Here is a 15658-nt window from a genome sequence, read left to right on the forward strand (position 1 = left end):
TTGTTGTTATTTATAGCTTATTATGCTATGATTTTACTGGTCCGGCCCACTTGAGATCAAGCTGTATGTGACCCCTGAACTAAAATCAGTTTGACACCCCTGCTATAAAACATCAGCGTACACTCATTTATTTTCAGTCCTGTTGCCACTTTTACTCTACCTTTTCCCAAAGGCTGTCTAGACTCCAGTCCCAAGTCCTGAAATGCTGATGCTCATCAGCTCATCTTCGAGTTCTCGTCAATCTGGTCGATGTACTGATATCACACGACTGCTGAGTGAATCTAAATTGGCTTTGCCTCCATTAGCTCCAACAGTGCCTCATTATCAACAGCCAGCATCTAGCCTGCAGGTCCAGACCTCTGCTACTCGTCACCCACAAGTTCCATATCGCACACGGCGATACGGTCTGAGCTCACAGGTATGCATGAGCACACACATGTAGGGATGTTCTTGCTGTCTCTCGCACTCACACACATTCACTCTAATGCTTCCATTTCCATATCTTTGATTAAGCCAGCAGGAAGTTCAGGTTGCTACTGAGCACACTGTTTTTATAGCAGACACACACAAAAGATGATGAGATGCTCAACAGCTGGAGATGGAAAAAAGGAAATCACAGCTCTCCCCCTTGGTGGGCAGCTGTGAGAGGGGGTGTGCTGAGGCTTTGTGACGACAATATGACAGTGGAAATACCAGCGGCCCCCCTCCCCATTTGCACAGGAATGAATCATGAACATTAACGCAGTGTTTAAAGTTAAAAACTCACATGCACATGCACAGGATATTTACATGTGCACAGAGCACAAGATAAGTGCACATGTACACATATAACTATACACAGTAAATGTCACTTGGTGTATGACCTTTTCTGGATAAAACACAGATCTATTTCCATTCAGCTTCAGTGGTCACAGTCGGAACATGGACGTCATGCCTCAATTCATACTAAAAAAATCAGTGATTCATGCCTAAATCTGTGCTGTCTGTTTTCTTTAGTTGATTCTTGGAGGGGGGTCGTACAGAAAGCTACAGATAATAGAAAAATACCAGTTCAGATGAAATCTTACAACGTAATGAGCATGTTCATGTCTAAAGTCCAGAGTTATCATCAGTTCAATGTTATGCTCTCTTTAAATCCACAGGAAGCAGCTAGTCCAGCTGTGTCCGAAGGTAAGAAAAACAGCCTACCAGCAATGCTCGCTAGTTATTGCGCTGCATCTTGTTTCTTTAATCTGTCCAAAAACTGTCTCCCCTACTTCAAATTCTTATGTTAAGGTAATCGCCTGCTGGTTCTAGCTTCATATTTTGCACAGAGACATGCGAGTTGTCTTGTTACTGTGAGGCTGCCAGACAACCAACAGGAACTCCAAAAAGTCCCTACACATCCAGCACATAACTCCTCATGAAACTACAAATTTGTTAGATATGTGTTAATTGGTGAGCTTTGGAGATGCTGGTCGGTAGATTTTGTGTCCTTGGGACAGAGCCATGCTAGCTGTTATAGGTCCTGTAGTCTGCTCATTTTAAAGTTTATGCTTGTGTTAGGAGGTCCTACTAGAGCAGGTTTACATGCTTTAATGATTAAAAAACACATAATTTCTCTCATACCAGACTTGACAGTCTTAATCTGTTTTAGAGGAACAGAAAAACTCTGCTGCTTTGCTCTCGCCTTCAATTTCATGTTACAGGGAGCTGGAGTTAGTGAGGAAAAAACAATACGGAGGACAGTGAGATGAATTCAGGTTTTTAGTTGGCTGGGACAGTCGGCCTGCTGAAGGTCTGGAGGAGGTCACATGATTAACAGATCCCCCCTCTGACATCATAAGGGGAGCAAAGACTAAACGACATGTTTTCACACACATTTACTGAAAGGTGGAGCGGGAGAAAAAGAGAGGACATTCTTTTCTCATAGTTAGTTAATCTGTAGACACACCGGGGACACATATTTATATGGAAATCACATTCAAAATTGCACGGTATCGGACCTTTAAGCTAAGCTCACTGCCTTCTGGCTGTATATTTACCCTATTTGAGAGTGGCATTGATCTTCTCATCTAACTCTCTGCAAGAAGGAACATAGCAAAGTATTCCTTTAAGGCTATTGTACAACACAGTCATAAGTGCAAGGAAAAGCCTCCTTCTGGACTCCCTCTGACACTTGATCACTTGATCAGTGTTTACTGCACTTTTTTCTTTTTAGTGTGGCATGCAGGAGAGAAAGCCCTTCTGTGAGCCACCTCCAGTTATCCAAAATGTGCTATTTACAAGGAAGAATGAGGCAGACTGAGAATGTCAGACAGATGTGAAAATGTCTTGAGTCACGAACATCATCGAGTGTCAACCGAAACTACTCAAAACAAGAAAAGCAGAGGATGAGCACGAAGGACAGCTAAGAAATAACCAGGTATGAAGGAGGCAAGGAAAGAAGGAAGACAAGTACACCATAATGAGTTACCTTTGTTTCAGTGAGGGACATATGAAAACCCAGCTCCGTCCCTGACAATTAAACTGACAGTGCACAGGAGCAGCAACACGGAATTAAAATTAAAGAAGAGCAAGAATGTTGATAAGAGCTAATTTGATTCACTGGGATCTGGGAGGAAGGTTTGAAAAGACAGCCGCAAGGGTGGGTTCTATTAATTGCCAAAAAAAGAGACTCTCTAGGGATTATGACTCCCACTGCCAGGTGAAGCACACTCTACACACAAAACTGACACTTATTCAAAATTGTGTGACTCTTTTGCTTGAGCTTTCACAGTATAATTTGGTTATTTGTTTTGGGATTGCTTGTTGTAGGGAATATAAGGATATACTGGGATGGGAAGATGCAGGGCAGAGAAAAAGAGAAAGAAAATTGTGTGAGAAAAATAAAGAGATTAAAAAGGCCTACAAATGTATAATTAGCATAATTGAACTTGCTTAAATGCTAATTTGGGGATTTTTAACCTCTGCTAACCTGAATGTTGTTAATCAGTCTAGCTGAAGATGCGGGGCAGGATTTTCTGTGATGACACAGGATAAGATGAATGTTGATAGCTATTGAATCAGCCAGCCATAAATAATTGAAGTGACAAACCGGTCAGAATGCTTGAAGGCAACAATTCTCATTCATATCTCAGTTAAAGTATGAGGCTTTAATAACCGCGATGATTTCTGTTCCCTCTCTCTCGGGTCCTAACTCAAGCCTCCTCTCCCTCGCTTTCTTTCTTCATTTTATCCGTTCATTCATCCATCTCCGTCCAAAGGAACAGGGTCAGTTTATTGAAAGTTTCCTCGGGCCCTCTCTTGTTGTCTGGCTCTGCTTATGTAAACCAGACAGCCGTGGCTGACCGAACACGACAGCTCAAACTAGAATAGGGCCTGATTCCATTCTGACGAGCTCCTCATCAGCTCTTGTTGTTTAAGAATTGACGCTCTTCTTCTAGACACGATGATCAAATCAAAGACGTTCTTACAAAGCTTTCCTTGCGCCCAACGTCTTGTATCTTCTCCCAGCTTAAATTGCTACATTGGTATTCCTGTTTCCTTGTTATGTCCATCATGATGTCTTTCAACTGATCATTTCTGAGCACAGCAATTCCCCAGTTCGAGCTTTTAACAACAGCTTTACCTTCACAGGCTACTGCTCAGTCCTACGCAACCACATTTGTCAAGGAAAGTGAAAAAAAAGCACAAAGGAAGGAAGGGAACATTGGTTGCCTGCCTGCATGTGCGTGAGCATACAAACTAAATTCAACTGCAGTTGAAAAGTAGCAGGTGAAGCACAAGCAGAGTGAAACTAGGCTACGGGAATGTTGCTTTAAAAAAAATAAAAGGGGGGGGGCAACCTTAGAGCACCATGGAACTGGGAGGGAATGGACTTTGCCATTGTGTGGCTAAAAAAACAAGCAGTCATCCCACGTCTGGACAAGAAAGAATCACAGCGCAGTGCCAGTCTGAAACGAACAGTAAACACAGTCCGGTCCAACTCAAACTGGTTCCACATAAATTATTAACCCAATGCAAGTCGTGCTACAAGTAAAGTTAAATGTGGAAAAACAAAGTTGTGCGAGTTGCAGCTCTGTGGATCAATACTTGCTAATGAATGCTGTGTAGTTAATTTTAGAGGTACATTTTGTTGAGTTTCATTATACTCTCTAATTCACAGGAAATGGAACAGGCATAAACATGATTCAGGTGAGTGGGCAGTGAAAATGGCCTGACAACAAAGCCCCACAGCACTCTGTCCCCGTCTATATCACATGGTTTTTACGGGTGCAGAAGCAAATGAATATTTTGAAATGAAAGTGGCCTGGTTCTCAGTAGAGTATCAGACTCTACTGTTCACATCAGTGCTGGCTAAATTTGGATTAAAAACTCATTGAGACGTTCAGCACGGCAGTGCAAATCAAAGGCTGTTATAATCTTAGCGATCTGTTTTACTATCTTATCTTACAAGCACACTCTCTTTCCCAACAGCCATTCATAAATCCCATTCTTTACTGGTTAAAGAGGAATCCTGTCTATTGGCAAAAAAAAAACCCTCAGCAGTTCAGAGATGCCGTTAAAGCAGCAAAAGTGGCATAAAACTGGCAATATAGTAAAACCCCTGAGGTGAGATTCATATTCTAACTAGTTGAGCAAGTAACCTGAAATTGTCAAATGTCCTCAAACTATCCATCTTTAAGCTACACAGTGTTTGTCCCTCATGGATAACAATCTTACACTGGCTTGAGGCCACGTCTAAAATACACTCCCACTTCCTGTAGGCCTGTCAGATATAATCTCATCATAAGTACACTTCTCTAAAGTTCAGACATGCATGTGGGAGGAAGTTTTTGCAGATAATGACATTTTGTAAACATAGGGTGGGTTTGATTTGAGCTCTGGCTTGTCCCCAACCTCTGAAACATTGCCAGTTTTGCCTGAGGGGTGTGGGCTTTCCTCCAATCCTCCAAAGGAAACATGACAGACTTACTGGCCAAGAGGCTGACACGAATGAGACAATATGTCAAACCAAATGCTTCCCCTGGTTTCACACTTTTTGTATCAAGGTAAAAGATGCCTTTGAAACAGATCACTGTCAATTGTCACATCTAATCTAGCTTGGTTACAAATCGCACAGGTGGCTTTTTTCTTACATCATTTGAGTTGGATAATCACTCACACTTTTGCCCTTAGTAGCTCTAAATGGCAACACTTTTATGAGTGGGTCCCCATTTTTTTTTTTGCATCATGCATGTAACCAGTTTCACACTATTCTGCTGACAAAGAAGCCTATAGCATTTCATCTGTAAAGGCTGCGAAGAAGACTTCAAGCTAGCAAACCTGGATATAAACAATGAAGATTGTAACTTTTTTTTTTTTTTTAAAAACATCAGCGTTTCAAATGTTTTATGAGGAAGAAAATACATAAAATATGTATGTAACACTTAATGTAAACAGAAAGTTCACAGGGCAGCCTTACAAAAAAAAAAAAGATCTGAACAATAAAACTCAAGTTTACATTAATTCAGCTGACAGTTTGATGGCTTCTTCTTTAGCAGGTTGTTTTTCATTATTTATCAGTTCTCTTTTTTTCAAACCACATGATGGTACAATATACATATGCATAGAAACCCCACAAATGTGAGGAAATACTGTCACAAATGATGCATGTACTAATGCACTTCAGCTTTGTCACACACGGTGAAAAATGCGACTTAATAATCACAGTTACACAACTCTGCTGACAGCTGACATTGTGTGCTTTACCAAATGCTGCTCGGATTCTGCTGGTGCTAAAAAATATTACTATTATCATAAATATGCATCACACACGCACACAATTTATATTTCATCACTGCAGCAGACCACAGAGGATTGAAGAAATGCTAATTTGTCCAGCAGCTTTCCTAGTGCTGATGATGATCCTGCTTTGGGTCCAGTGGGACCTTACCTGCAGCAAAATGACTACAGCATTATCTCCATGCAAATATCACCAGAGGAAAACAAACAGGCAACGTAACTCATCCACTGACTGGCTGAGAGAGTCATCAGCTTCCTCTGAAAAGGACAAAAACAAGTCTCACAGTTCAAAACTACCTGCTGTAATTTATTTTGCAGCCTCTGTATGCGGACGCACTTTAAAGTATTTTCATTGGCTTTTATTGTTCGACATTACTTAGACACTAACATTTCAAATATCTTGTGCATCCATTTCCTGTTGTAATACTGATAACTTACTTTAATGGCATGTTTCTCCATCACGATTTTAATCTTCTCAAATTACATCAACTGGAATTTCATCCCATAAATACATCATTCTTTATTAAACGGTATCTTTGTAGACACAGTTAAAAATCGAGCCTATTCGTGGGTGAATACAAACAAAACTGCACCTTTGCCCAAAATTTAATGACTGCTGTAATTCCAGCGGAAGGAAAGAAAAGCCAAATATGGGTGAAGAACATACTTAGCCCGCAGCTAAACTTACAAAAATGACTTATCTTCAGTCAGCAGAGGTGTAAACAAAGCAAAATGTCCAGCATGGCTGGAACACGACTTGAGCTAACAAAGCTGATGTTGAAGTAGTTTCACGGAGCTGCTGCTCTGAGGCGAACGTGTAGATCAAACTGGCAGCATTAGCAGCTTTAACTGAAGGGCATCCGGCGCTCCTCCTCAACACCGCAATAAACAAAACAGTAGAGATCTCACTAGTTGAACAGGTAGAGCTCCTCTGGGGCGTGGACTGGGATTGTGATGATGATGGCGTAGCTGCTTTCAAACAGTCTGTGCAGTGCAAAACAATGCTGGTGTTTGAAATGCAGGGTTTGGTTAGAATAACCTGAGATTCGTGGTTTGAAATTATTAATTATCATCGTACCAACAGTCCCATAAATAATTAAAAAGGTTAGTCACAATCCTTGACTAAAGAGAAAAAAAACCTTTACTGTTCAAATATATATTTATTTCTGTATTCCTTCATACAAACATCTTTTCTTTCCAAAAAAATAAACTGTTGAAACAGATGAATTAATACAAGTGCACAGTCAAAGCTGTGAATGGTGCCCAGTTAAGTAGGCAAAGAGTAGGTAAAGCTGTGTGATGATTGGATATAAAACAGAAGGGAATCCTTAAGGTTGATACACAATAATATAAGCAAGTAATCGTCTCTTTTCTACTCTCCAACACCTGAGTTGTACAGGAGCAAGCGCTTTCAGCACTCTCGTCAGGTAGAAGTACATTGGAGAGGTTTGGCTCCTCTGTGCAAAGATTCATTGGATTAGAAAGATAATTATGGGCAATTCAATTCTGACTTCATCCCCTAATGATTAGACTGCAGGTGCAGCTCCAATGCAAATGTATCCTTCATAACAAGTCATTTAATCTTAGGTTGAGTGTGTAAAATCTCAATTTTCTTGGGAGGAGGGAGGAAATTTGCCTGTGTGCGTCGTTGCCAATGCAAATCAACTTGTGGAAATGTTGTGACACTTGTGATCTGTTTTGCTAATGCACTTGAGAATGAAACAAGTGTCACTTCAGATGTCAGAGCTTTTCCTCTCATTTTGAAGGGGAAAAAAAAGGATTAAAGATGAATTTTAACTCCCTCTGAAGATGCACTTTTGTTTGCAGTGTGGCACAGGCGCCCCAAACCCCACAGACAAAGCTCTGATAGGTTGACTGGAGGGATAAATGCTCCCTCCAACAACACACACGCTTTGTTTTTAAGCACGAAAGGTGGGGATTTTCCATTGAACACCAGTTTTAACCAGATGACCAGAGCATCTACTATCAGTTGACAAAACGCTCCTCTTTGATTTCATGTGTTGTGTTCAGGTGATTGGCCAGCTCTTGCATCACAGCATCTTTGCCAATCTGATCGTTCCTCCTCTTTTCCATGATCACGTCCTCCAGGCTCTGAAACTCCAGGACGTGACTCTTCTTCTCCGAAAAGTGTAATTTTAACCTGTACGGCTGCTTTCCAATGCGTATCTCCCCTCCGATTTTGAACTCCCGTTTGCCAAAGCGGCACCAGGCGGCAAAACACTCCGAGTTTCTCCAGTACAGCTCTCTGTCTCTCGACCCTACGTGGTCCAGGGCGTTGCGCACAATCACCTCCGGCGGGAGCGCACGGTACCTGTAGAGGCTGTTCACTATCCTGCCTTTTTTGCCCTGGCTCACATCGGTCAGAAAGTTGTTCTTTATCTCAGCCCTGTGCAAATGGACCACCTGGAAGTCCCCGACGTAAACGGCCCATTGTGGATACTGTCCAGTGGCCACAAACTCCAGCAGGTCTCCGGGTCTGCACTTGTTCAGGAGACTTTCCGCAGAGAAGCTCGCGGCTCCGGTGCTCCTCTCATAGACGCACTCCTCTCGGTAATAAATCGCGCACTCCAGCTCGTCCTGAGGGTCGAAGGGCTTCTCTTCATGGTTTACCGCGCGGCTGTCCGATGAAAAGTGATTCAAATGGTCGTCCTGGTCGTCGTCGCAGTCGTCGTTGGAAAAAATGTAAGAGACGCCGATCCGCGGTCCGTCGTCGTCCGGGTCGAACCCATTTGGGTCCGACGTTGGCACCTCTGCGTAATTCAAATGCGTTAGTTTCTCCACCTGGTTCCCCATAAAGGTGAGAGCTGGACGAAAAGGAGGGGATCAAGCCGAGCACAGAAACAGGATCCACCTGTTCTTGGCACACTCACTTCACCGGGGAGCAGAGACGGAAGGAGGCGCAGGGCTGTGCGGCGTCTTAACTAAATCCAAAGCGGAGAAAACGGGCACCAATAATCCATGTCCAGCTGTACAGGCTACAACCCCCAAAATGAACACCAACTGCGCCGACCTGCCCGGAAACAAACAAGACAGTAGCTTTAAAAAAACGACATCAGTACACATTAGGCGCTTATCTGCAAGGTTTCCCCAACAGGTGTGACCTGACACACCTGTTGGCTCAGTTTCCACGACACTCGCCGGCACAACTACAGCTATTTTTACTTTTTCCACCACCTCAGGACTGTCCGACATCACCTACACTTACGCTGTCATGTTAGACTTTCCCAAACCCCCCCGGATCATTTTGTTCAGGTCAAAAACTCCCCGGACAGCAGACGGACTCACCTGCCGTTCAGCTCCTCTCGCGCGCTCCTGCTGTCACATCGGTAAAACAAACAGGATTTCAGACCAGCTGCTCCTCCCTGGATGGCGGACAGACCGCTGTGTGCTTAGCTCCGCTCCACAGACCGTCTGTACTATGAACCACAGTGTTTGTTGCAGCTAAACTCAGCCAGGATCCAGTGACTGCTGGGAGGTGTTGTCATTTAAAGCGACAGTGCGCCATTTTCACCTCATTTACATATTCTGTCTCCACTTTACTTTAAGTGGCTTAGAGTTTAATACATTTTACATGTTCAGTGTACTACAACAAAAATACGGTGATCAATACAGTGATTTTCCAAAGGGTGTGACAAAAAAAAACAACCCATAAAGCATAGAGCGAACTGTAAATCTGGGTTCTACATCCATATCTTTTAATTAATGAAATAAGCTTCCATGCAATTCTACCAATGAGGTGTGAACCCATTAAAACAGTTGATAAGGAAAATATCAAACTTTCACAGTAGCAGACACATCCTGTATAATGGGCAGGGAAAAGAGGAGTCGTTTGAGGGTGAGAGCGAATACATTCAGACAATTTGTCATGAAAACCTGCCCTTTATTATTAACTCTGATTGGTTGGTTTTAAGCAAAATCCTGACTTTGTTCTAACTTTAGGGCAGGTGTAAGCAACCGAATGTGCACACTGGTCAGTCTACCGCTCAGTTATTTGCATGCTCAGAGAGCTGTGTGCTATGATGAAATGAGGTTTAAAAGTGGAATCGGATTATAAAGTGAAATCTCTTTACATTGTCCTTGTACTGTATGTGCGTGGAGACATGATGTAACTTCAGGATTCCGATTATAAAGACGTAGAAATTACTAACAGCAAAACTAACTGGTTTTCTTCATATTTTTTATCCTACTAAAACATATTTATTTGATAAAACTGAGGGCATGCATTTGTATTCAATAGCAGTGTACTACTGAACTTGAGGTTGTGTCAGTGTAAATAACCAGACATAACTTCATACGACCAAATCCAAGCAGACTTTGCAGAGTTATGTGGTATTTCTGTATATTAACATTGTTCCAGATTTGCACTAGAAGATATATAAAGAGCTACACATCACATCACTAATGCCAGCTGGGATATCAAGTCAGTGATGGTTAAGTACCTCTGAAATGGCTGAGTTAAACTTCATATTACACCTTTACTTTTCCACAGCAGACATTGTGGTTCTTAATGGTGGGGAAAGTAGAGGTGCTACTAATAACATGACAATGGCCCAGTAAGCCATGACAGTGTGACATTTTTCCTTTGTGCAATATATTCACAGTACTTTCTACTTTTACTTGCAGTCTTAAACAGCTTAACTCCGTTCTGAAGGAAACTGTTTCAGAGAAGGAAGTTCATGTGGGTAACCTCAGACAGAACACAGCCTCAAGCATGTCAACAGCACAAGTGTCAATCTGTTGGATTTAGCCAAGAGCACAAAACCTGGTTCAAACCAGAGCTTTGGAGGACCAGTCTCATCTGTTCTTCTATCGGTTCTCCTCCTTCTTCCAGGCCAGCACTGCTGTGCCAGCAAGAGAGACTGTGTTCATGCCCAGCCAAAGGTAAAATCCTCCTTGGACAAGCCAGATACTGAGGCTTACAGTGTCTCAGGCAGCCATTACACCTACTTCTCTGGGCTTTTGAACAGATGAATGTGAAATCCCAATCAAACATAACAGGAAGAAAGCAAACATCTATGGGGAATTGATTGGGCTTTATGTTCTCAGCACAGCGTGTCGGTATGATATTGTGATTGAATTTCTGAGGATATTTACGGCTCTGCATCCATCCAAAGAAACAGCTTAATGGCTCTGCCTGTGATGCAGTGAATGCAACGCTGGTGTGATGCGTCTGTGAGCATCAAATTGAACTTTTGTTATGAAATTACCTGTGACTGAAAAATGAATGAGGGAACATTAGCTAGATAATTTGTTGCCACCTTATATTTTCATCGGTGGAATGCTCTCAGTGCTGCGTGACATACTGTTTGGAGGAAAAGGGCAATTTGAGATTTTTTAAAATGCCTGATGCAAGGTTATTAAGAGATTAGCTTCACCTAGTTTCATCTCAAACACAGCCTTTGTTTGTTTCTCTTTGGAACAAAGACCCTTCACAGGCGGCGAGAGCCGGCAGGAAGGGAGAGATTTAATCATATTAAATGCATTCCGGTGATGTTAAATAATGTTTGTTTATGGCTCATTCACAAACCTGTTTGCTTGAGGAAATTCTTTTGGTATGTGCAGTATCCCACTTGGATTATCTGCAGATCTGGAGTAGTCACAGAAATGTTTCCAATTTTAACTTATCTTCATAGATTGTACGTAAAGTACATATATGTATATGCTCACTAAGCTTGAGACTTAAAATCAGCACTCCCACTGGTGGTGACAACTCCACTAATAACCCTACGACGTAGGATTTACAATCCAGATAAGGAAAGTTTATTTCTTCTGCTGTGCAGCAGACTACATAAATCCTGTGTCCTCCTGCAGATACTGCTCTCTTGTGGTTCCGTCAACTCACTGCATCATTTACTCATACTCAAAATAATAAATACAAGCTCAGTGGCATTAATTAATGAAAATGTTTGCAGTTTTAATTTACATTCAACAAGACAGGAGTACATAAACATGCTCCAGCTGAAATACAAACAAGTCATTACTTCTTTAATTCTAATTCATCTGGAGTTTTCCTGAGGTACAAATCTCTTAATAAAAAAATATACATTTTCCACAAACATAGGTCTTCAACTTTAGTATTGATGAAAAGCTCAAAGCACTGCCAATAACGTATTCCTTTCTTTAGATACAAATAATTACCCTGGCACAGAGTACTATGTGCTGTTGCCCTGTCTCTTTTGGCTCTGGATCTTTCTCTTCAGCATCTGGTCAGGAATCAGATCTGACTCTTTCACATTTGAGTTCCCACAGCCAACCACAGGACAGCTGGAGGACAGAGAAGGAGAGGGAAACTTAACATGTTAAAGGGTATCTAAAAACACAAACAACGTTTAAGAAATACACACAATTGTAGGAAGTGTGGGTTGAAAAAAAAATCTCTGCATTGATACTCGTTAGGACTGACAGGCTCTTCAGGGAGGATGAGGACAGCAGTGTGTTACCACACATACAGCGGCATTTCATCATTCATGCACATAATCACAATACGGAAAGCCCTCTTGAGCATTGCTGCTATAAATGTGCATGTAAGGTGTGCGCAGTGACCACAGTCAGGACTCAAGATAATAGGCAAGTTTCTTTGACAACAACGTAGACCAGCACTGGGATTTAATCAGTGTTCCTCTAGGACCAGCCGCATTTAATTTCATCTCAACATCAAAGCGGTATAATAAAGAAAACGTGAATTAAGGCAGACTCCTGGTCCCAAGCCAGCCCGCCGTGTTGTTTACTGCTGCAAAACCTGACTCAACTTTCTAACAGTACTCCAAGGGAGGGCATCTTACCAGCATTTCTTTTTCTGGCTGTGTCTTGTTTTGATGAGGCCCAGTATGGCTCCTTCATCATAGTGGTGGTTACACTTCTTATTCTTCACCGGGTTCACCATTTCCACCTTGAATACAGATACACAGTGGTGTGTTACATAAAGAAACCAAAAATGTAGATGATAAAGCATCAAATCAAGGTGGTTTTCTGAAAACAATATGTCATCGCCAGAAATTAGGTACAGATGTAATAAGATCGAAACGATTTGAAATAAGAAAAGGCTTTCAGTGTGACTAGATGAATAGCTGTAAAGTAAAACAGGCTCAGCTGGTTGCAGTGGTCTACCTGTGTGAGTGGGCAGGTGAAGTTGACTCTCTGGCTCTGTGTAACAGCGATGTCCTCATCGAGCTCCTCCATGTTCTCTGCAGACTCTTGGTTGGCTGAAAACACAGCATACATGTCCAAACACAGTTATAACTGATCTGGATTGGTGACAAGATGGCAGGAGAATATCCAGCAGGCAAGGACATGGACTTGGCTGAAACATTTTCCACTTAAGTGGTTATAAAATCTGAGCTAATCCTGCATGTCATTAAATGCTGACAAATATATTTTTACTATAAAAAAATCAGTCACTTTCCACCTGAGGGATTTGGTGTTTTTACAAGTCTTTACTTTGTCATTAGACACACAACTGTAGTGGCTATGCAGCACAAATAGCCTCAAGATATTTCACCAACAGATGCAGAGTTACCTACTTGCACACACAAAAATCACCTCACAGGTACATCAACATCTAACACACCCACTCACACATAAAGACATCTCCTCTGTTTTAGTTCAGTGTGGACTGTGGTGGTCCCAGTGCAGCCGTAACTATCCAACAGTCAAAAGTCATCCTCAGCTTGAGGTATTTAAAAAATCTCTACATGATGCATCCTTGAACTCTTTCAAGCGATGATGCAGTGGCCCAGCCAATAGGGTTACATATTTTATTTTCAGCCTTTAACAAAGCAAAATGTAAGCTTCATAAAGTAGTTGCTCAGCATTCAAAGAATACATTGCCAGTATAGTGGTCTAATTGAATCACTTCAAAATATGTTTTCTCACACAAGGGAACTGTGGGGACAGAGTTAGACTGAAAAATAACATTGGTGCAGAAGCAATTTCACTTCTAATGTCTTCAGAGAACCAAAAGATATGGCACTGTCTGTGCGTGGCCACATTTTTCATAAGGGTGTAAGACGGACAACAATCAAACAGAAAAGAATAACAGCTACAGGGTGATTGACAAATATAATTATTCAGTAAACAAAAGAGGTTTGGTGTGTGAAGCTAGTAAGGCTGGGACCTCCTCCTGCAAGCACAGCAACTACCAAAGTCAATTATTACCTCCACAGGCCTTACCTTGGTTGAGAGAGTTTGTGATGCTGTCCTTGAAGGCTGCTACTTTCTGGTGTTTCTGCAGATCAGCGTCAGAGAGCTGGGCTATTCTCTCTGAGAACTGCTCCCTCACTTTGGCAGACAGGCTGAACATGGCCTCTGGCTGCTGCGTAGTAACCTGCAGATATTGAAGCAGGTTGAGCTATTTCCTCAAACTTTACAATTTAAGTCAACTTTTTTTTCTGACATTTAAAACTACCATCTTGACATTAAGACTTGCCACTCTAGAGACTGTGGGTGTACACAGCGTAGCAGGAGCCACAATCAGTGCTGAATGACCTTCCAAAGAGCCAATCATCTATATCTGCTTTTTGTACATTTCAGTCCTCATCCCAGTAATGCATCCTGAGGCTGGCCTATTCATTTAGTAGAAGAGGAAAGGCTTCTTTCTACTGATCTGAATTGACTATGCCAGCTCGCCCTCACCTCTGCCGTGACTTGTTGCACAACGTCAACAAAGTAGTTGATCTCTCTGTCCAGCCTGGCACACTCCAGAATCATGGCCTCCATCTCTTTGATGCCGGGGTTCAACTCTTGATCTGTCACATAAAAGCACAGTGACAGAGAAAGCATTCAGATCATTTACTTAAGGAAAAGGAGCAATACCACACTACATAGCAAACATATATAAATACGTAATATCAACTATTCCATTACCCAAAAGTCTTGAGGTCTATAAATCTTACTTAAATAAAAAACTGAAGTATCAGCAATAGGCATGTTAAAAATACTGTTAGTTATCATGCAGCATGGCCCTTGCAAGTTTAACATGTCTGATTACATTAGTGGATCATTGATGCGTTAACATGTAAGCACCACTTTAGGTTCATGTTGTGGTTTGTTAAGGAGGAGCTCATTTTAACTTCTTCTTATACTGCTGGGTAGTTTCACCTTTATGAATGCATCATACTTCATACACTCACCGTGGATTTAATTTATAAAAATATATATTTTAAGTAACCTGCGGCTAACAATAGCTGCAAGATAAATATGGCGGAAATGTAGTGAAGTAGAAATATAAATAAGCAAAAATATAAGTGCCTTACCTTGCACTTAAGCACTATACATGAGTAAATACAGCTGCTTAGTTACTTATCGCCACTGGAAATAAATCAATAGCACGATCATAACCATGAATTCTGGTAATGTCTCTGGTTATGCAGCATTAAATTAGACACAAAGAATAAAACAGAGACTGACATGAGGCGAGCAAACATAGTGAGGATGACCACAAGCACGCCTACAGCGTTTAACGTTGGCTAACTTACCCTGAGCTTCAGCCAGGTCCAAAGCCACATGTGTCACTATGTCCATCCCCGTCCCGATGTCTGCCTGGAATGACTTCAGGCTGGACAGTGTGCCATGAACCGCACTGAGAGACATTACGATGGGTTTCTTCTATCCGCTGAATAAGACGAGTGGTGCGAACGCAACCTAAAGTTAAGCTAACTAACGTCGCCTTAGCCTAGCTTGCTAACGTTACCTGCATCTGAACTGGTTAGCTTACCTTGCTAACTGACGAGCTACTGTATGAAATATGAGGTAGCAGCGTCTTATTCTGCCTTATTTTATGTTTTACTAATGATATTGCGAAGATAACAGCCCCAAGTAGGAGTTACATTACCGGAAAAAGAGCAAATCAGCCGCGAAAACATAACGAACCACA

At 41.8% G+C, this 15658-nt stretch overlaps 3 protein-coding genes across 3 annotated transcripts in view; 1 reads left to right on the forward strand and 2 right to left on the reverse strand.

The window, feature by feature from the left end:
- The window catches only part of LOC139204990 (exostosin-1a-like), a 436963-nt gene that overhangs the window by 361421 nt on the left and 59884 nt on the right, over positions 1 to 15658 (forward strand). The window lies entirely within an intron of this gene.
- On the reverse strand, positions 6919 to 8796 carry lratd2b (LRAT domain containing 2b). Its single transcript, XM_070835442.1, has one exon. The coding sequence runs from the start codon at positions 8578 to 8580 to the stop codon at positions 7753 to 7755; it is 828 nt and encodes a 275-aa protein (XP_070691543.1). The 5' UTR covers positions 8581 to 8796; the 3' UTR covers positions 6919 to 7752.
- nsmce2 (NSE2 (MMS21) homolog, SMC5-SMC6 complex SUMO ligase) lies at positions 11611 to 15586 on the reverse strand. The gene is made up of 6 exons (XM_070835615.1): positions 15261 to 15586; positions 14419 to 14531; positions 13957 to 14110; positions 12895 to 12989; positions 12570 to 12676; positions 11611 to 12051 (listed from the first exon to the last, which is right to left on the reverse strand). The coding sequence occupies exons 1-6, from the start codon at positions 15373 to 15375 to the stop codon at positions 11940 to 11942; spliced, it is 696 nt and encodes a 231-aa protein (XP_070691716.1). The 5' UTR covers positions 15376 to 15586; the 3' UTR covers positions 11611 to 11939.

Source organism: Pempheris klunzingeri, chromosome 8 (genome assembly GCF_042242105.1).
Source record: "Pempheris klunzingeri isolate RE-2024b chromosome 8, fPemKlu1.hap1, whole genome shotgun sequence".
Lineage (NCBI taxonomy): Eukaryota > Metazoa > Chordata > Actinopteri > Acropomatiformes > Pempheridae > Pempheris > Pempheris klunzingeri.